This window comes from Paroedura picta, chromosome 12 (genome assembly GCF_049243985.1).
Source record: "Paroedura picta isolate Pp20150507F chromosome 12, Ppicta_v3.0, whole genome shotgun sequence".
Taxonomy (NCBI): domain Eukaryota; kingdom Metazoa; phylum Chordata; class Lepidosauria; order Squamata; family Gekkonidae; genus Paroedura; species Paroedura picta.
The window spans coordinates 26,065,082-26,085,147 of record NC_135380.1 but is presented as its reverse complement, the minus strand read 5'-3'; the positions used below and the strand labels follow the sequence as shown (position 1 = coordinate 26,085,147).

Below are 20,066 nucleotides of genomic sequence, written 5' to 3'. Positions count from 1 at the left end.
GGTGGGTGAGGCTCAGAGAGCCCTGATATCACTGCTCGGTCAGAACAGCTTCATCAGCACCGTGGTGAGCCCAAGGTCACCCAGCTGGCTGCATGCGGGGGAGTGCAGAATCGAACCCAATTAGAAGTCCACACTCCTTGAGATTAGCTTGCCCACACTGACAACAATGCTCAATGGCTTTTTCTTACTCTTGCTAGATGCATGCCCTCAGCTCTAGAAGAGGGTCTTTATAAGAAGATCCCCTTCTCATTGAGACAGAGTTTTTGTGGGAGCAGCCAAATTGAAACCAGAGAACTGTTTCACTGCCCTGCTTATGCAGACATTTGAGGCAAATTGATCAATCCGCTACTCAAAACATTTCCCGAACATCTGGATGCAGACCGAGCAAATAGGCCATTAAGCGATGAGAGACACCCCTCCCCCCAGTAACAGTTCAGCTTGCTGAGTTTTGTGCTGCTGCCATAAAAATTCAAATTTAGAAGAAAGGTAATTTTAGGGTTTTAATTCTATTATACCTAGTACCATATTGTTTTGGTCTCTGATGATTTTGTTGCTGTAACTTGTCTGAACAACTGTAATAATAAACTTTGCAGCCAGCTGGTAGCTTTTGCTAATGACAGCTTTCTACACGGACACATTTCTTTAGTTGAAATCATCTTAAAAAGCATACCAGTAACACAAAGTAAGGCTTTTCTCCAGAGAAGCTACTGGGAAGAGACCAGGAATGCTTCCTGTCGAAGGGCACCACTGTGTTCTCTTTTTACTATCCTAAGGTCTTTCCCCCCTGTTTGAGGGCCTTCTTCCCACACCGCCCTCTGGACCCAAAACCCTTGCCTGAGAGAGGCCCTGGACTTTCCGGGAGGCTTTCCTCTTCCAAGAAAGGTGTAAATATGACTGGGTGATATAACTGGAGCAGCCATGCTTCCTTCCCTGTGTGTCTGCCTGTCAAAAGGGTAAATGTATAATAATAATAATAATAAATGCTATGACTATTAACACTATTTTCAGTGTTATGTTTGCACATATAAACTCACCTTCGAGCTGTTAGCTTATTTATTTGCAAGATTTCTAAACCATTTCTGACCTTCTGCTCCCAACGAAGTGTATAAAACTTTCAGATAAGCCAAAATTACACTGAAAATTAAGATTAATGCTAAAAAAAATCCCTCTTCAAATGAATCATGCAACACTTTATGGGCTAATTTTCTCTTAAAATATATATTAAAAGAGAAAAAAATATAGGAGAAATATAGGAGGGCGACAGAAAAGGGAGTTATGCATATAATTACTCAGAATTTACTTTATACTACATAAAATATTGAACAAACAAGCAAGGGGGGAGGCTCTCCCCAACATGGACTAATTTTCAGATATTTATCTGTTTCCTGACTGCCACAAGGCAAATATGAATCTTTCAGAGAATGAACAGATAGAGGAATCCTGGCCATGAGCCCTTTGTTCATTTACATGGGGCTTAGAGACTCCAAAAACTCCAGGTGGGCTTTCTTCATGTATTTTACTCCTTACGGAGTTTGTGAGTCTTAAACACCTCTCTTATGCCTGGACAAATCTGACAGCTTGGGTCTCTTAAAAAAAAACAACCCACCAACATTATCAGATGTACCACTTACCTGCGATCCAGATCTAAACTATTAGGAGAAGAATCAGAATGTAAAACTCCAACTGGAAGATCTCTTTCCTGGAGGGAAACATATATGTCTATCAATCTATTTCAGAAGACAAACAAATTAATAAACAAACTATTTAAAATGGAAGAGAGCTGGCCAAGAACACTATGCATATTTCAGTATGGACAGAATTGATGAACCAAGGCTTTGATTTGTCAGTTGCCTATTCTGCTGCCAGCCACCCATAATGGCATCCACATACCTAACCCCCAAAATAAAACCTCTCACCTTTTTCTTGGAGATTCCACTGAATCAGAGCCTTCTTGCTGGTTAAAAAGTTTAGCGTGTGTACTTAGTATATAATATGGGCATTATATACCTATGAGTTGCCCCTATGCTGCTATTCTTTGCTAATGCAAATACAGCTTCAATTCACCGCCAATTAGGAAGTAACTGGCTTTTTAATGCCATTTCCAGAAGTTTCAGGGAAGCGGGAGGCAAGATTATATATGGTAGCAGCCCATAGGCTTTGATCTATTATGCCTAGATGTTTCCCCTCACTTATACCAATCATGCCCATTCGGCTTTCGTTGTCATCCTGCATTGATTTTTCTCCCTTTCATTAGTCATTTCGCTTTCTGGTTGCTGTTTTCCCAGGTTTTCTGAAGGTGCTTTTGTGCTGATTTCCTCCCTGTTTTGCTTCCAAGCCCAAGGTAATTCAAAAGCATATGGATTCCGTTGGATTTTCTCCCTGCCCTTTTTCGTCAAGGGTGACTCCCCTCAAAACATACTACATCAAGATCATTCCACCCTTCTAGACCTTCTGTCATCCTCCTCCCTTCAGCTGGTACAAGCTCCATTTCCCCCTTGTTTTCAAATTTTTAGGTTTTTTTGTCAAGTGACATGAGTCCAATGATATGAGACTATCGCTAGTCTCAGATCACTAAATAAGAAAATTAATACAACGACGAGGGGAAGTTTAAAAGGAGCTGAGCAAGGTTTAGTTCCCTGCTGGTATTGACTTGAAAGGGGGATCAGATAAAAGGCATACAGTAGTATCCCTGGTGTAAAAGAAGAAGAAGAAGAAGAAGAAGAAAGGATTTCAGTACTGCATGCAAAGCATCAAGGGGTGGAGTCATCAGCGCAGAATGCAATTGATATGAGATGTAAAGAGAGAAAGATACTGGGATGGGAAGCCTAAAGCTTTGACAACATTTCCCCCTTCAGTTAACAAAGTTTTTGGGGGAGAATCATTTTGGCAGTCTTTGGAAGCCTAACATAAAAATGGCGGCTGAACCACACGGACCATCTGCAAACTGCTGAATTTAAGAATTGCTTGGGATCAATCCATTTGAAGAAAGAGTGCAGTCCACACAGGATAGGCTTTTAAATACTGCCAAGTTCACAAGCAGTGTGCAGGATCAAAGAGAAAAATCACAGACATTTGCAAGGAAGGGCAGGAAATCAATGTTATTAGGTACCTGCACTTGGGTATTGGTAAAAGTACCCCCTTTTTTCAATTATTGGGGCAAGACTAACAAAGGTCTCCAGAGCTTCTGCCAGGGGACTCCTCCCCCATACAAATTGCAGCCCTGCACAAAGTGTGGTGGAGTTGCAGTTGACTTTGCACAGGCATGCATGTACACACGAAGACACACTCACACACATTTTGCCAACAATCACAGCTTGCAATGCCACTGGCAGTGGGTCTTACCATGCATTCTGTACACTGAAGATATTTCCCCATATTATGAGATTACGTGACCTTCCCACTTCATAGTAGTTGATGACACAGCAGAGAACAGTGCTCCACATGATGGAAAATGGGGCTTCAGCTGCTTGTCAGGAGGATCCATATGGCAAACTGGAGTAACCTTTAGGCCCATTCTGCACACACTAGATAATGTGCTTTCAATGCACTTTTGAAGTAGATTTTCTGTTCCGCCCAGGAAAATCCAGCTGTAAAAGCACACTGTGAAAGTGCATTATCCAGTGTGTGCAGAATGGGCCTAAGTGTTCTCAGTGATTGAGAGCCTACACAAGGCTTAAAGTGCTGTAACATTGCAACCTGGTTCTTTGCCTGTTGGGAGACTGATGGACAAACCTGCCCTAGAAGAACAGTCAGTTGGGACTATCCCAAAAGCTACTAAAGCCCATGAGTATTTGTGGGAAGTGTTGCACCTTTTAAATCTGCTTGCTACTCCCTGCTGTCTACTGAAACTGCAACTTCAAGTCAAGATATGCTTCAGCCATGGGTTAGTTTGGTTAGTCTGGAAAAAAAGGCATAACCCTCTAGGCATGCCCTACAGAGATGAAAGGGAGATGTGCAGGAGGCGAGTTCTGCTCTTGTGCTGTCCCCATTCAGTGCAGATTTGAGAGTGGTTGAGAGTTAGCTGTTAACTTAATATCTGATAGAACCTGAGCATATTACTTACTGGAAATGCAATGGATACTGTTTTGGGGTTCTGATGGGACAGGCTCCATTGGGATCGTTATAACAGAGGGAGTTGGGAACTTGGGCTAGGGAAAAAGTGGAAAGAGACAGTGAACACCTCAGTTTGTACAGACATATCCAGGTTTCTCACAGTTTGGCAGATGCAACACTCATGTTTAGGGGAAATACATCAAACCTGTTCTTTTCAGTCATTAGAAAACCATCATCCCCTCTTTCTCTGCAAACAGCAGACCTACACTGCCCAGTCTGCACCTTTCATCCTTTCTGACCATCACCTCAAATATTATTTCCTGACAAAACAGCACACGCAGTGGTTTCTGTGGGTGCCTCAACAGGACATTGGTAAGCAGTCCCTTCCTCCTGTGCAAAAAGGATCACTAGAATGCCTTGAAGGAGCATGTGGGCAGCTGTGGCACTTTTGAATACAAGCCTCAAATAGCCAACAAAACTGCAGTGTTTGTAATCCTATGGCAGTACACACGAATTGGAACTGTTCTTTCATTTTATTTGTCAGAAAGACCTTTATTGCTAAGGAGAAATGTTTACTTTTCAGAGATCCAGAGAAACACATTTCTAAAAATACGGTGCATTTAAAAAAATGCCTAAAGCCTGGCAAACAATGTTGAGTTTGCTTGACCAGCTTCATCTTTTGCTTTCATTTGTTGCTCATCCTTAAAGTCAGAACATGTTTTGGATTCCTTTTACCCATCCACCTCCCCCATCTCCTCAAAGCTTCTGTCATAAGAAGAACAATGGCTGAGAGAACTTCTGTGTAAGTTGCATTCCTATTACAAGCAAGCTGCCCTGTGTGAAGTAGAAACATGAGAAGCACCTTTCCAGTAGGATCTGTGCGTGGAAACCTTGCCTACTCTGCAGATGGCACAATGGCTCCATTTCCATGGTGTGTGGGCAATGACCATAGGATGTTCTGCAGAATGCACAATAGACCAGCTGTGCAATGAGCTCCTGGATTTTGTATTGTGCATGTATAGCTATAAGAAAGAAAACCTGCTCATCTGGAAAGAAATGCCAACCTGTCCATAGACTTCAAAGCCCTGCTATCCTGAAAAGAACAGCTCCATGAGTGAAATTGCTCTGGGTGTCCATGTACAACTGCTGAACATATTGAAGGCTTGATGCTTGATGGACACAGTTGAATGCCCAGGGCAAGGGAGAAATGGCAGCCGCTTGGCACTGATCCAAAATGTCATAAACAAACCTCATCACTGCTCTCCTCCTCGCCTTTGTTGCTTCTCTTTTTCTTCTTCTTCTTGTCCTCCTCCTTCTTCTTATCCTTTTCAGGGATGATGTTATCAATCCAGGCCAGGTCATGTTGGGAAAAGACAAAGTCCAGCATCTTCCGCACTAAGATCAAGGCTAAAATCTAAAGGGAGCCAAGATTGAAACCAAACAACATTATCATCATGAGCACTGGGCCTGATCCATTAAGTTTATATTTGGAAACAGGAACTTGATTTTGACCTGACCAAGAGAATAAATGGCCATGAATTAGATCAGGGCTCCCCAGTCTTCTTAAGCCTGTGGACACCTTTGGAATTCTGACATTGGCTTAACCACAAAGTGGCTATTACAGGAGGCAGAGGCCATCACTGTATCTCAGGAAGAAAAGTTATGCGTAGGCTAATGTAATAATTATCTTCAATGTTTCAGGCAGAGGTTCTTTTTAACAAGATGTATTTTAAAATCCTTGTGCTGTGATGGCAGTTGCTGCTGAAGCCAAATTTTTCAAAAATTGCACAGCCAGTCAAGAATCCTCCTGAACACCTCCCCTACCCTGAATCTGGCCTCACCCACTTTCTAAAAACGCTTAATGGATGACAGGTAAGTTGTTGGAGACATTATGTGCATCAGAATAGGGAGTTTGAAATTTGATACTGCTGCAAACCCAAATCCAATGCCCCAACACCAAAAAGGGGAAGAAAATCCAAAATTGGAAGTAGAAGGTTATGCCTAGTTGATATAGAAGTAGGGAAGGATATAATCTCTTTAACATTTCCTTGTTCAAAACTTTGCATACAGAAAACCTGATAGGTTGGCAGTTTCGGACTCTTAGCAACCATTTGTCTGATGAACTCTAAGGCAGCATAAAAATCCAATAGTAACAATAATAATACCATCACAGGGAAGATGATGGCTGCTACGGTGGATTTCAGGATCCAGAGAATAGCCAAACAGACAATCTGAACCATGGTGAACAGGTGAATCCGTCGCAAGGGCACATGCCGGAGGTAGACGTAATCGGGTTGATGCTTGGCTGGCATCAGGAAAAGCTTGCATCGATCCCAAAACTGTTGAGGAAAAGCACAGTCTTAGAGCTGGATCCAAAGGAAAGTATGATGAGGACTTAACACTATTTACCGCCAACATAGAAAATGCTGTACTGAGCATATGGTTATCACAGACAGATTGCCTCTGCTCAGTCAAAATGTCTGCAAAACTTCAAAGCAACAAATTGGAGGGCATGTAGAGGAGTATCCAGGGGAGTCCCCCTGCACCTGTTAAAGTGACCACCTTTATGACACGTGCAGGTCCAGGTGATAAAATAATGGACCCTGTACAAGCTAGAAACACCAAAGTCACAGGGGACCTTACCCAGATGTTCCTCTACATGTCCTCCAAGTCTGGTGTCTCTAGTTTGCAGAGGATCCATTCTATATACTCTGGACCTGCATCTGTCAAATAACCACCTGTCCTTTTTACAGGCACAGGTTTAGGAGCTTCAGATGTGTATAGAACAGATCCTGCATAAACTAGAGGTGCCAAATTCTCAGGGGATCTGACAGGCAGTCATTTCTCCAGAAAGCATTCTCCTGAGGCACTGGGGGCCGGACGGACCCTGTAACTTGGACCCCATAAATTCAATCCTCACCAAACTTGGAAGGCAGGTAGAGGAGAGCTAGATCCTTTATGAGTTTGGTGTCTCCAGCACACCGGAGGACTGTTCTGCTACTTCACAAACCAACTCAGTTTGTGAGGCAGCTAAAGGTTTGTGACAATTTGTGGTTTGTGAAGTCGAATCACAATTTCCCAGTTGGTGCCCATCCCTGCAAAAGACAACAAAATTCTAATTTTCTATTTGTAAATGAGAAATTTCTTTGTGAAATATTGGCCACTGCTCAAGAAACAGAATGGTGAAATAAAACTGCGATCCCAAATCATCAATGAAAAAATGGCTGATACAGTTAGCGTTCCTACCTGGATGCCATTGAGCGAGGCCACTCCCATGTAAAGGAAGACTCCATAGAGCACAGGCATTGGGATATACTATGGAGAGAGAAACAGGAAAGGTGGTTCTACTTTGTTTGACTGTTTTGGCCTGGGGTGGGTTGTAAATGAAATAACACAGCAGCAAGTCGTGCTAAGCAGTGGTGAGCCAATGGGGCATCACCTTTACTCACCACCTCCTTTTTGGGTGGCAACACAGAAATAGGCAACAGTCAGGTCCAGCCAACCAGTCTCAGCCAAGTAGTCCCTGTGGCGCGTCCTGCAATGGCTCACCTTGCCTGCCTGTGGCTTTTGAGGACAGCAGCTCCTTGGGAAGTTTCCCAGCAAGTGAAATGGCCAGTCTACTCCTGACTAGAGCTGCTGGCCAAGTCAAGAACTGACTAACCACTTGCCTATTAGAACCATGAATTAAACAAATATCAACTCCGTTTTTTAAAGTGTGGATTTTGAAATATCAACAATATTTTGGAAGCTGGAGATGGTGGGATACGAAGGACTAAGTAAAGCAGGTAAAGAGGGCATTTTGTTTCACGAGTGGCTTCCCATGGGGTGCATCAGGAATGGTGCACACAAGGTCGAAACCTTCTTGGGCTCATGGAACTAGCTGCACAGTTATTTGGATTCCAGCTCTTTCATTCCAGTTTATAAGAGAAACTCAGGTTTTGAATCAAAACTAGGAACTCTTTGGCAAACCTACTTCTATGATGATGGTAATCGTCCCCAGAAAAAGGATACTTACCTTTAGAATAGGAGCCAGGAAGACAGATATGCCGGTCAGAACAAAGACAATGATCCCTGTGACTCTTTGCTCCCTGATGAATACAGTGAAATAAAACGAATGTTTTTATTCAAGAATGTTCAGGGTTTTTTTTGCATATCCCTATGATTAAAATGGCCTAAGCCAAGTGGGTACCACTGCTTTGTGTTGGGTTTCCTAGCTTGCTCTGTATACAAAGAGATTTTTGATTATGGGTTGGATTCAGTTATCCCTCAATGTAAGGTGATAATGGCTGTGGATCTTCCCCACTTTCTGCTCACCAGCAGTCCTTTCTGAGCCTGGAAAGCTTCCTTTTTGGAGTCATGGGAATTATGTGGAATAACCATCCCGCTTGAGTAGAACAATACCAATCACTACTGCTGTCCCCAGCCAGAGATGACACCAAACTCACTCTGGGCATATTAAGATAGTAAAAGTCGTGTGTGCTGCTAAGTCACAACCAACTCATGGCAATGCCAGGATCATGAGGTTTTTAAGGTGAGACATGATTTGCCATTGCCTTCCTCGGCATAGCTACTCCTTGGTCATCTCCCATCCAAGTACTAAGCATAACCAACCCTGCTTAACTTCCCTGGGTCTGATGAGATCAGGATGGTCAGGCTACTTATGCCAGACATAACAGATAAATAAAAACCAAAGCAGAGGGACTGGTGTATATCTGCTTGTGGTAACTGCTGGGATGGGGGGAGGGAATGGGGTTATCTTCTGCCTTGTGACATTGTAAAGCAGGCAGCCATGACTTGGGGCCCACTAAGCAATATAAAAGCAGATTTATCAAGTCCCATGCGGTTCATCTGACATGGCTGGATGGGCTGTGTTAACATCTCTGTAGCATGAGGGGTAGAGTCACAAAAAGCGAGTTCTTCCTTTGGCAACTGCTTGTACCACTAGAGCGTGCATTCTGGTATGTTGGCCTTACCATCTAGGCCAGCCTTTCCCAACTTTTTTTTACCATTGAGAAACTCCTGAAACATTCTTCAGGCTTAGAGAAACCTCAGAAATGATGTGATCGTGTGGAATACAGTTGGGAAGCATAGCCTCTCCCTTCCCCACCCCTACAGGCCCATCATTAGCCATTCTGGGAGGGGGAGGGCAGGTTGATATGGCCATATATGATAAACATTTAACATAATTAAATATATTAAAATTTATTAACTCCCACTCATTTGGAAAACCCTTCCAGGGCCATCAGGAAACCCCAGGATTTTGTGAAACCCTGGTTGAGAAAGCCTGATCTGGACATTGCTGTATTTTTCATTTGGACAAGGATGGTACTGGCTTCAAAAGATCTCTCACCTCACTCCCAGAAACTGAGGCTGTTCTCCTGGTGCACTGGTCTCTGTCTCCATCTTTAAGCTGTCGATGTGTGCGATTGAAATGACTGTGGCTGCTACATACCATGGCAGTCCCATGAACGAACACACTGCCATGAGGATGCCTACCCAAAACAGGTCCAGATGATAACCAGCTGCTTTCTGAAACCAAAGCACATATCCTTGACTAGAAGGAATGGCCAAAGATGAAACACAGCAGCTTGTGGTCTAAAAAGAACCTGGAACCCTGATGCAAAATATTTGTGCTGATGCATCCAGTCACCATTCCAGATAAACCAAAAATTATCCTATGGGGAGTACAAGCTAGTACAGGCATGTATGGATATGTATGTGGGCATAGATACTATGATAACATTAGTCTTTTAATGGGGATCCCAGTACTCTGCTTCCCCGAAGGCCACACCATATCTGTGGCATAGGTGAGCCTTGCACCCAAATCTCCTTGTTCATTTTGAGGTTATGCAGCAAACAATAGTGGGGAATGTCAAATTGCACGGAAGAAAACGGCATACCCTCAGCTTGTGCTCCTTCCTGTTCACTATGACGGCTGTAATTTGCTGGTCCATGAAGATCAAGATGGTGACCAAAAGAGCCGGAAGCGCACTGGCCAAGTAGATCCACCAAGGGTTCTTACCAAACGGGAAGACAAACCATCCTCGGTCTAAGCGAGTGGGCTGAAAGCACATGTCGAGGTCAGAATATCATCCAAATGGGAACATAGGTCATGAAACTTAAAAAATAAAACCTAAGTGGCAAATTTGTCGCCTATATGGAGGAAAGTGTGCATCTGCCCTGTTTAAAGAAGGTTAAGGTCGTTACTCTCCTATTTCAGATTCTGACTTCCAATGCTGGGAGGAAATAATCCTGTAAAAGGACTGAAGCAGTGTTCCCAGTTACTATGCAACTGAGTTTGTCCTGATGCATTGACTGTATTTGACCCTAGAACCAGCCTTGCTTTGCAGAGCAAATGGGCAGCCAGAGGCTCTTAGCAGGACAGAGGGTGGGGGTGGAGTGGTTGCAGGGCCCCAGCTGTGGCACAGATATATCAAGGCACAGTACAATAGAAAGTAAACCTCAAGAAAACAGAAATTATCTGGTTATTTCCAATGATCAAATTCTGTTTGTTTTGGATGCTTGCAGCTGTACAGGCTGACCTGAGCTAGGGCAGGTGGCAACGTATGGCTTTGTCTTTGGCTAGCAGGGTGTATGCAGCAGGAGGCTGGCCATTTACTGTACAATACTATGCAGAGTTACTCCAACGTAGGCCTATTGAAGTCAAGGCTTAAAATGGAGCAACACTGACTGGCTCTGCACCCCTAGTGAACTGGGCCCTGTTCTATGATCCTGAGATTTGTTTCTTTTACCTTAAAATCTGTAGGCACTTGCAGTTTTGGAGTATTCAGTCCAAACAAAATATCAAGGCCAACAAACATTAGGATGGACACGAAGATAGAGAAGTCACTAATAAGTTTACGGAGCTAGGAAGAATGAGAAAGAGAGAGAGAAAGAGAGCATACAGCAGTGTGTGAGACGGGAAAAAGAGGCAGCATTAGTGGGTTACATGTGAAAAACAGCCAATCTGTCCAGAAGGAAAAACAGAGCAGGTATTTGTCAAGAGGAGATTCTCAACACGCTTGAATGAGTGGTTGGTTAGAGGGGTGCTTCCCAGGAACATGGCAATAGGGTAGCCACAGAAGTCCGTCATAGGCAAGTTCATACTGGTTTTGTCTTTAAGGGGCTTTATGTTTTATTTTGCTCTCCAGGACCTTCAGGGTCACTCAGAGGCTGCTGGGACTCAACTCTCAAACCAGCCACAGCCCAAGATCTTCCTTGGGATATTGCTGAGGAATTTAGATTGCACCTGTCAGATTGTAGAGTGCTGAGCCAAAGCCAGATACATATTGGTCTGTATCCTTCCACTCCACTCAGCAAAGTTGAGAGCCTTCTTTTAGCCTAAGGAGACTTCCTACAACTTCAGTGGTTCTTCTTAAATGGAAGAGGCATGTAAATTGGTGGTAAGGCTGCTTCGGTTGGAGGAAGACTTCAAGCTAGGCTGACTATAGTGGTAGGATACAAGCCATTGGTGCTCTTTGGTTATTATCAGTGCAGTTGGACCAACCCTGGTTAGTCCATAAGAAGGCAGTAATAAAATCGTGAGGCAGAGAAGGTGTTGGGACAAGGTAAAGAAGAATGGAGCAGAGGGGCTAGAGGAGGCAACAGATTCAAAACACACAGGGGCATCCGAACCTTAATTATACTGGGTACATGCAACTTGGGAGTATCCAATCCAAAACAGGCATCTATTCCACAGAAGAACAAGATGGAGAAGACAATGGAAAAATCAGCAATCAGGGCCCTGACCTAAAAGTAGATGGGATGGAAGGAAAAGGGAGATTAATGGAAATGTTGAGCATTTCTGTCACACAGGAACGCATGGCCATTGGGAAAGAAACCTTCCTGCCAATGCTGTTTTATAACTTCCGAGAGCAATTTTACAGACATCAAGGTTTTCCCAACAATCATTCCATTCTGCTGTCTTATCAGACAAAATCTTTACCTGTTTCCAGAACACATGTGCTTCCCTCACCAGAACTGGAAGCCTGCTATTATTAATTATACTAGGTGTTCCTTCATATCAATTCAGTCACCCAATACATTTTATCCAGCTTTCCCCCCGAAATGGCGAGGGGAGAGATGACATCACATCGATAGTAACCAGGTGGAGAATTTGATGAACATGTATGTGTGAACCATTCATTGGACAGTGACAGAGAGTTCCTCTTTCACATCATGTTCATGGATCCAACTTGATTCCCATCCCACATATTTGACTACAGGACTGGTGCTTAGTGCTGCAGTCAGTGGCTGTCCAGTTCCTCAAAGCACTTCTTAATGGAGGACTGATTTGCATTTTCTGGCTAAACTCCACTACCTATCACTTAGGCTTTATTTTTTTCCTCTTACCTTTGTAGGAAAATAGCGACTGAACTTGAATTTTTTCAGAGTCAAAGTCATGGAGTAGGTTCCAAAGAAAAGGATGAATGACATGAGGGCCAAGTCAGGGACAAATTTACAGGATTTCCCCACCAGACTTCCACCGTACTTCAGACATTCCTTCTTGCTCAGCTGGGTCCAGTCCAGAGCTGTGACATTAATAGTGTTGTACTTGGAGTTGAAGCGTAGAAGGAAATAAAACACAGTATTATTAGTCTACTGAGCAATTATTCATCTTTATTGTCAAGGCAAATGCTGAGTCATAAAAAAACTGAAGGGGCATTGAACTCTCACCTAAAAAATCTGGCAGATGGCTGACTTGTACAAACACATAAAAAACTTAACAGTGGCATTAAAGAAATTTAATATTACATAGTTTTCCAATTTGGGGGTGGAGGGTTTTCTTTAAAAGATTATCAAAATTATATTCCAATTCTTCCACAAGTGTGTTTGTTATACTTATAGACCAGGGGTAGTCAAACTGCGGCCCTCCAGATGTCCATGGACTACAATTCCCATGAGCCCCTGCCAGCGAATGCTGGCAGGGGCTCATGGGAATTGTAGTCCATGGACATCTGGAGGGCCGCAGTTTGATGACCCCTGTTATAGGCCATTATTTTTAAAGACTGTAATTAATTTGAAAGATTTAGCCATGATTTCATGCATGCTCTGCTCAGTTTCTCTTCAGGATTCTTGAAATCACAATGCAAGGCTCCCATTTATAAAAGTAGCTCCAGACTTTTAAACCACACAATAACCACAGCTTCCATTCAGTCAAAGGAAAAACATCCCTTAGGTTGAACTATACTCAAATCTACTGAGGGAATAGAGGTCAAAGTTCATATAGACCAACAGAAATGAGTGTTAATTTAGCACAGTTTTCTCAGCTAGTATGCTTGCAAAGGGCTACTCAGCAAACTAATGGTTAGTTAAAAAAAACAAACCCAAAGCCAAATAAATATGCATGCATTTAGACAACTGTTGCCCAATCTGTGGATTGGGACCCCAAATGGGTTGTGAAGCCTCTGAAATGGATCGGGGGGGGGGCAGCCCTACCAAATGGTTGCTCCTTCCCTTTGCATCATTCTTTCTCCTTGTCAGTGTCCCTCATTCTTGCCTCCCAGCTACCTTTGCATCAATGGGTGTGTGTTGGTGGAGCAGAATCTGTTCAGCAACTAGTAACTTTGCAGTAGGAAAATGGAATGCCACTTGCTTTGGGGCGGTTGTGCCCTTTATATAATATCTGTGGGTTTTTCTGCAACATCTTTTTGTCCACTGTACAAAATACAGTGCTGGACTAGATGGACAACAAAGTTATAGTTCACCTCAGGTGACAGAAGCCCTTGGGCTAGTCTTGGATTGGTCATCATACGAAGTACATTTATACTTGTGGCTCACTGTACCCTAACTGCTGGGCATCACAGAGTTAGAGGAGAGGAAACCTCCCAGCTACTTACCATAGAAAGGTTAGTGTTGTTTGGTGCCAGTGGGACTGAAGCATTGAACAATGTTGTATTCACTGCAGAAAAGGAGTTGGTTAAGATTTTAAAAAATATATATTAAAAAGGAAACGTTTCACACCAAGTTGTATTGAAAGCTCTCACTGGCAACCACTATTTTAAAAGTTGCCATTTTATTGCCAATAGAAAGCCAGAATCCATGTTCAGTTACTGCATTGTCCCTTCACAATACACATGTATCTTGCAGCATTTTGAGGACTCCACCTAAATATCCACTGTATTTGACATGTGCTGGCATACAAAAGCTTATACCTTGAATAAAACTTTGTTCGTCTTAAAGGTGCCCTTGGACTTTATGTCCTGCTGCTTCAAACACAACTACCCACAGGAATCTACCTAAATATGGGAATGTAATGAAAGGAAACTGAGCATCATAGAGTTAGAGACTCACTGGTGGGTCAAAAATGAAAGACCTGCCTGAGTGAAAGAGGTTTAGATGCTAGGGCATAAGTCCTGCTTCTAACTCCAGCAGAAACATCTCTCTGATTAACCCCATGTATGCGGCCTGTTGACTGGGCATTACAAGATAGAAACCCAAATAATATTTCTGAATCTAACCAAGTAGTGTGTCTTCACTAATAGAGAGCCAAGAGCTGCACAATCTCTGTGGTTGAAAGGCAATATTTCACTTCAGGTCAAGATGAGGGCCTGTAGCCTTCCTTCTGAGAACAGGAAATAATGGCAGTGATCTTCACAGGTTTCATATTTCTGTCCAGAACAGTAACCAAAATCATTTATGAATATGCTAGTTTGTAGGAGACATAGCCAAACACAAAACGTTTGCCATGGGGGCTGGGGCCAATTGCAAAATGTGAAATCCAAGTCAAGCACTTTACTCTTGATCGAACCACTGTGTCAAAACAATCACGTATCAGGTCATAAAGATGACATTCCAAGAGGAACAAAATGTTGAATTGGAACAGGACTGCTTTTATGACATACCAAGTCTGGTATTGCATTTGCCTTCCAGAAAAGGAAGCCACCACTCTCACACAAACTTGATAAACTTGTCACCAAAGTACAAAGCTGTGCTACGCTTGGTTGCCTCCTTTAGTAAAAATCTCTTGGGGTCTGGGAATTAAGACCATCATTTTTTGAACTGGCATCCCTACATCTCAAAAAGCCTGAGTTCAGTCATGTCATATTCCCTAGAAATCATTTTTCATCTGTCATCTTGGATTCACACCGTGAGACACAGAGTTCTCTCTATCCTTTCCTGACCATCTTTTCCCAGAAAAAACAACAACACCAAGAACACAAAAAAGGTGTCTGGCAGCAAGAAAATGTAAGCAGAAATTTTAAGTAGCTGCACTAGTTATGATAAAACAAAACAAATACTTAAAAGTCCTTCTTTTAAGATGTGCTTTTGTGAATAGAAGTTAAATCAAAGATCCCTGTTAAGTGCTTTCCTCAAAATCTGCTTCACCTTTTCCAAGTAGATGTTTGCAGTCACAGGAAGAATTAATGAGTTGTGACAGATGGAAATGGAACCAATGCCATGTCTGCTTTAGCCTCCACTTTCCTGCCACCTCTCCCTAAGTGTCCACTGTTGATGGTCAAAGATAAGCTGAACCCTCACCTATACTTCTTGCAGGCAACCTCCTGCTAGGTGTCTTTGCTACCTCAGCCAATAGCATCTACTGGCATAGCCTCCAAGTCACCTGAGACGGTCACAAAACCTTTGAACCTCCACTCCTTGGCTAGCCAGACAGCCATCTTGCAGCTCCACCTGCCTTTCCTTCACCAGACTCTCCCACCTGATGACCTTGGACACCAAATCTGACGGTATACCTACTTTCTCCTAGCTTTGTAAAAGTGCAAGTGCTTAAAGTCATTCTTGATCAATAGTACAGAACAGCAAGGGTTGCAAAAGGGAAAATTAAGTCCCCCCTTATTGGACTGATAAGAATGCTAACTTAAACCCTTCTATGACTTATCTTAAGAAGAAATAATTTCATTAAGAGTGATTTCTGAAATGGACAGATGTCCTCAATATCTCACTGCATCAGTGGTAAATTGATAGTTAACAAAGGAGTGCTGGTTACAGTCAGTTTTGTGGCTAAAAAATAAACTTTCCATGAATGTAAAAAGGTTAAACTGTCAATGTAACGTTTGCTTCTGTTTGTTCCCAACATGTTTATAGGATTATCTGACAATGTTTCTCTCCACAACCTTCAGCTTTTCCAGAACCAGAGATAGTTTTTGACTTCTACTGTTTTCATCACCCAGCTTAAAGAACATTGTGGCATTGGCTGTATTTTGAATGGTTTCTTTTGAGCTCTTTGATGGTTTGTTTTAAAAGAGACAGCCCATTAAGATCTTTATGTAGGCTGTGTACATTGAAGTAGAGATCAAGGTAATAATTCTAAAAACAAAAAAAGGTAAGAGTATCAAATGTTGAATTATTTTAATAGTTATAAAATGATACTCACTTGAGATTGAAAGCCGCCAAATAGATGTGTGCAGCAGAGACAAATATGGTACAAATCAGTTACAGTAATCCAAAATCACTACTAGCACAAAAAAATTTAAAATTAAGAGGACCCAAAGGAGATAATAACATACACTCTCAACAGAAAAAGGAGAGAGAAGTTTAATCTGGGTATCATATTTGGCCACCTGGAGCAGAAACATAAATAGCATAATTAAAGTGTTTTTGTCCAGGCATCCAGTTCAGTTCAGGACAAGTGGAGGAGGAAGCATCACAGCAACATACAGAAGGTTGGGGAGATACCCGTATATCAAATGATCCTAGTCTGCTAGAGAGCCACTCTCAGGGGCTGGCAAACTGATCTTAGGGTGGCTCAAACTCTGTTCCAGGATGCCCAGAATATAGCCATCAGAACGGCGATGCTGTATGCCAAATGTCCCTCTTCCCTTTGATAATATAAGAACCAAATTCCATGCCATGCTCTCTAGATGTTTGAAAATGGATGTGGGTTTTTCACAGCCATTGAGAGCGGAATGTTGGCACATTGGGAGAATTACACACAAATTGAATCCCAGGGTTCACTACATAGGATTGCAGTCCTAGTCAGCTTGGCTTGCGCTGGACACAGCAGCTATGAAAACTGGCGGCCAGTATTACATGCACTCCCAGAGGAATTTACCTGAGACCCTGATTCCTCTGTTAATTTATAAAGGAAAGTCTTTGTGGTCAGGGATCATTGAGTGCCACATACGAATGATATCATTGGATTGGAGTGCAAGACAGGTGGCAGATCGCATGTGTAAGCTCAGCACCTTCTGTGGATGAAAAATGTGAACAGGCAATATGGTGCAGTGAACAAAGTGTTGCGTTTGGTCGTGGGAGGTGATGCCAGGCCCAAATCTCAGTTATTCTAAGCCAGGGATTCCCAACCAGAGGTCCCTGGACCCCTGGGGGTCCACAGGAACTGCAAAGGGGATCTGTGGTCTTTCCTATCTTACCTAAATGAACTCAGCCACAAGATAGAGAACTGGCCATTACTCTCCCCCTACCCTCCTCCCAAGCATGAGTGATGTCTCTCGTGGTGTCTGCTTCTGGGAGGAGGTGAAGCCTGCACATCTACTCCCAGCTTAAACTGCCTCCTGTCTCTCTACTGCTTTGGTCCTCCTCAAGTCTGCCTGTTAACACGGGTGGTGATGTCACTTCTGGAGGGGGGCATGACAGGGAGGCATGGCCGGCTGACATCACTTCCGTGGATCCTCAAAGCCTGAAACATTTCAGGGGCTCCTTCACAGTTCAAAGGTTGAAAAAGGCTGTTCTAAGCCATGAAGTTCAGTAGATGATCTTGGGCTTATCACGGTCCCTCAGCCTAATCTGCCTTTTAAGGGTCACAGTGAAAAAATAATGATCATAAAATTTGCAAAGCGCTTTATACATTGTTTGGTGTTACAAACTGAAAATAGCTAAGCTGTCTTCTAAGAATAAAAATGGCACCTCTGTTTACCCTAACAAATTCATGGCAACCACATATGTGTGCAAATACTGCAAGAGAGGTTGAAGAATATTTCTGGTGCCCATTGGGAGAAAATGCTCCTTAGGGGTGATAGTAGCTCTTCATGGACAGAACATCACTTGGCTCTTGTGAGCTATTGGCATGCTGTATCTATACACATGTAATAGCTAGCGCAAAAATACAGATTTTTAAAAACGTTTTCAAAGGTAAGTAGTTTGTGAGCAAATCACAGGACCTACTCAATTGGGATCCATAATACTACTGCGACCACATAATACATCAAATAACACAAACTTACTAAAGCAAGGAAAGAATCCTATTTTGCCAGGGGGGTGGGGGAGATGTTTTGATACGTTCTGTAAGAATGATATATTCCTGTGACAGAAGAACTACTTTGATCAAAGATTTCAGAAGCCCCTCCAATATATGAGTAATCGCAGTGAGTGAAAAACAATCAGGTGGAAAAACCCTGGTGGCCCCACTGTTGACTTTGGGCATGCCAAAGGTGGGGCCACCAGTGTAGCTGACTTTAAGAAAGGGACCAGACAAATCCATGGCTGATCCATGGCTGCAGTGACTAAATGGAAGTCCATGTTTGTCCAACCTGGGCAGAAGGAGCAACAGGGAAGGCACAGGGACATCTGGTTGGCTGCCGTGTAGCATCTCCAGCCTCTGGGCTCCCTCTCTGCTTGATATGCATAGACATGTAAACATGAAGCTGCCTCATACTGCAGCAAACTGTTCATCCATCAGGCTCAGTACAGCCTACCCAGACTGGTAGCAGCTCTCCAGGGTCTGATGACGTCCTGATCCTTCTTAACCAGGCATACCAGAGATTGAATGTGGGACCTTCAGCATGGAAATCAGAGGCTGTTCCACAGAGCCACAGTCTCTCCCCCATGGACCAGTAGAAGCAAATGGAGGAGAGGGGCTGGCATTATGTAACACTCTAGAAATTTCTCAAATCTCTATGGTGAATCCCCAAAGTGGCATAAAATGCTGTGACATTATTTCCAGGAGATGTCACTGCATTATGCAATATTCATTTTCCCAGTACCTGCTCCCCATGCTCCTGGGGGTGGCCAGAAACTCTACTTTTATATGACCTAGGATACTGGTCATGGTCAGGATGCTGGTCTAGATGTATCACTGATCTGATTCAGTGCAATTGTTCTTATGCTTATATGTCCTCCCTCCAACCCCCAGAACAAATAGCATATAGGTGGTAGGAGGGAACTGACGTTGGAAAACAGTGCGGGGAGAATGGGCTACCTGCTTTACTCCTATGCTGTGCCCTGATCTGAACTGTCCCCCACTGATACTGTTTCACAAGAAATAGCAAACTGGGAATCCATTAGAAATAGGCTGTCTAAGGAGGTGGTGAGCTCCCCCTCACCGGCAGTCTTTAAGCAATGGCTGGAAGGATATTTAGCATGGATGCTTCAGGCTGACCCTGCATTGGGCAGTGGGTTGAACTAATGGCCTGTATAGCCCCTTTATGATTCATAGCTCTTCCAGCATCTTCTTTAGTTTGACCTCCCATCAGATCTGGGTATTAGCGTTCCTTGCTTAAATATTAGCACAAAGATTATCCTATTGCCTTTTCAATACTATGTACACAGTCTTTGGCTAATTTCAAGCACGCATGTGCATTCAAGAAACAGTGTAACTGCTTTTGGTGGATACACCAAGCTTGGAGAATAGCCTTCAGTTCTACAATACAGCCATTGACAGAGAAGGGTACATCTTGGCTCTGGAAAAAAATAATTTGGTTTCATTGTCTACAGCAGGATATTAGCTTAGAATTAAACATTTTCTATTTGCTATGGCAGAACCAAATACTGTATGAACAAAATTGTGCAAAAACACATCCCAGTACTGTAAATGGAGACATTTTTAGATTTTTGAAAATCCAGTATTCTGATGAGAATCAGAAAAAGTGAAGAAAATCCTTTTAACCTTTCCAGCATTTGCAGAAGGATGGTGTAAAATTCTACAACGTTTGTATTTTACTCCTTAGGCAAATAATAGGTCACACATTTGGGGGTGGGAGGGAGTGGCATCTTAGCAGTAGGCTCCAGTCTCTGAATAGTGAATACTATATCCACAGCAGGTAGACATTACAGGTTGGATGCAGCCAGCTTTTTCACCCAGTCACCCAATTCCCTTC

At 43.0% G+C, this 20,066-nt stretch overlaps 1 protein-coding gene across 5 annotated transcripts in view; it reads right to left on the bottom strand.

Moving 5' to 3' along the window:
* SLC4A5 (solute carrier family 4 member 5) overlaps positions 1 to 20,066 on the bottom strand; it is a 64,762-nt gene that overhangs the window by 5,822 nt on the left and 38,874 nt on the right. For 2 of the 5 annotated variants that reach the window (XM_077305786.1, XM_077305783.1), the window contains exons 14-23: positions 13,893 to 13,954; positions 12,406 to 12,606; positions 10,806 to 10,919; positions 9,954 to 10,115; positions 9,404 to 9,582; positions 8,069 to 8,141; positions 7,300 to 7,368; positions 6,219 to 6,392; positions 5,303 to 5,467; positions 1,632 to 1,699 (exon numbers count right to left, since the gene is read on the bottom strand). In XM_077305786.1, the coding sequence (XP_077161901.1) occupies positions 1,632 to 1,699; positions 5,303 to 5,467; positions 6,219 to 6,392; positions 7,300 to 7,368; positions 8,069 to 8,141; positions 9,404 to 9,582; positions 9,954 to 10,115; positions 10,806 to 10,919; positions 12,406 to 12,606; positions 13,893 to 13,954 (1,267 nt within the window). Of the gene's footprint in view, positions 1 to 1,631; positions 1,700 to 4,063; positions 4,149 to 5,302; positions 5,468 to 6,218; positions 6,393 to 7,299; positions 7,369 to 8,068; positions 8,142 to 9,403; positions 9,583 to 9,953; positions 10,116 to 10,805; positions 10,920 to 11,688; positions 11,803 to 12,405; positions 12,607 to 13,892; positions 13,955 to 20,066 lie in introns of all 5 variants that reach the window. The other 3 variants (XM_077305785.1, XM_077305787.1, XM_077305784.1) reach the window with 3 other exon arrangements.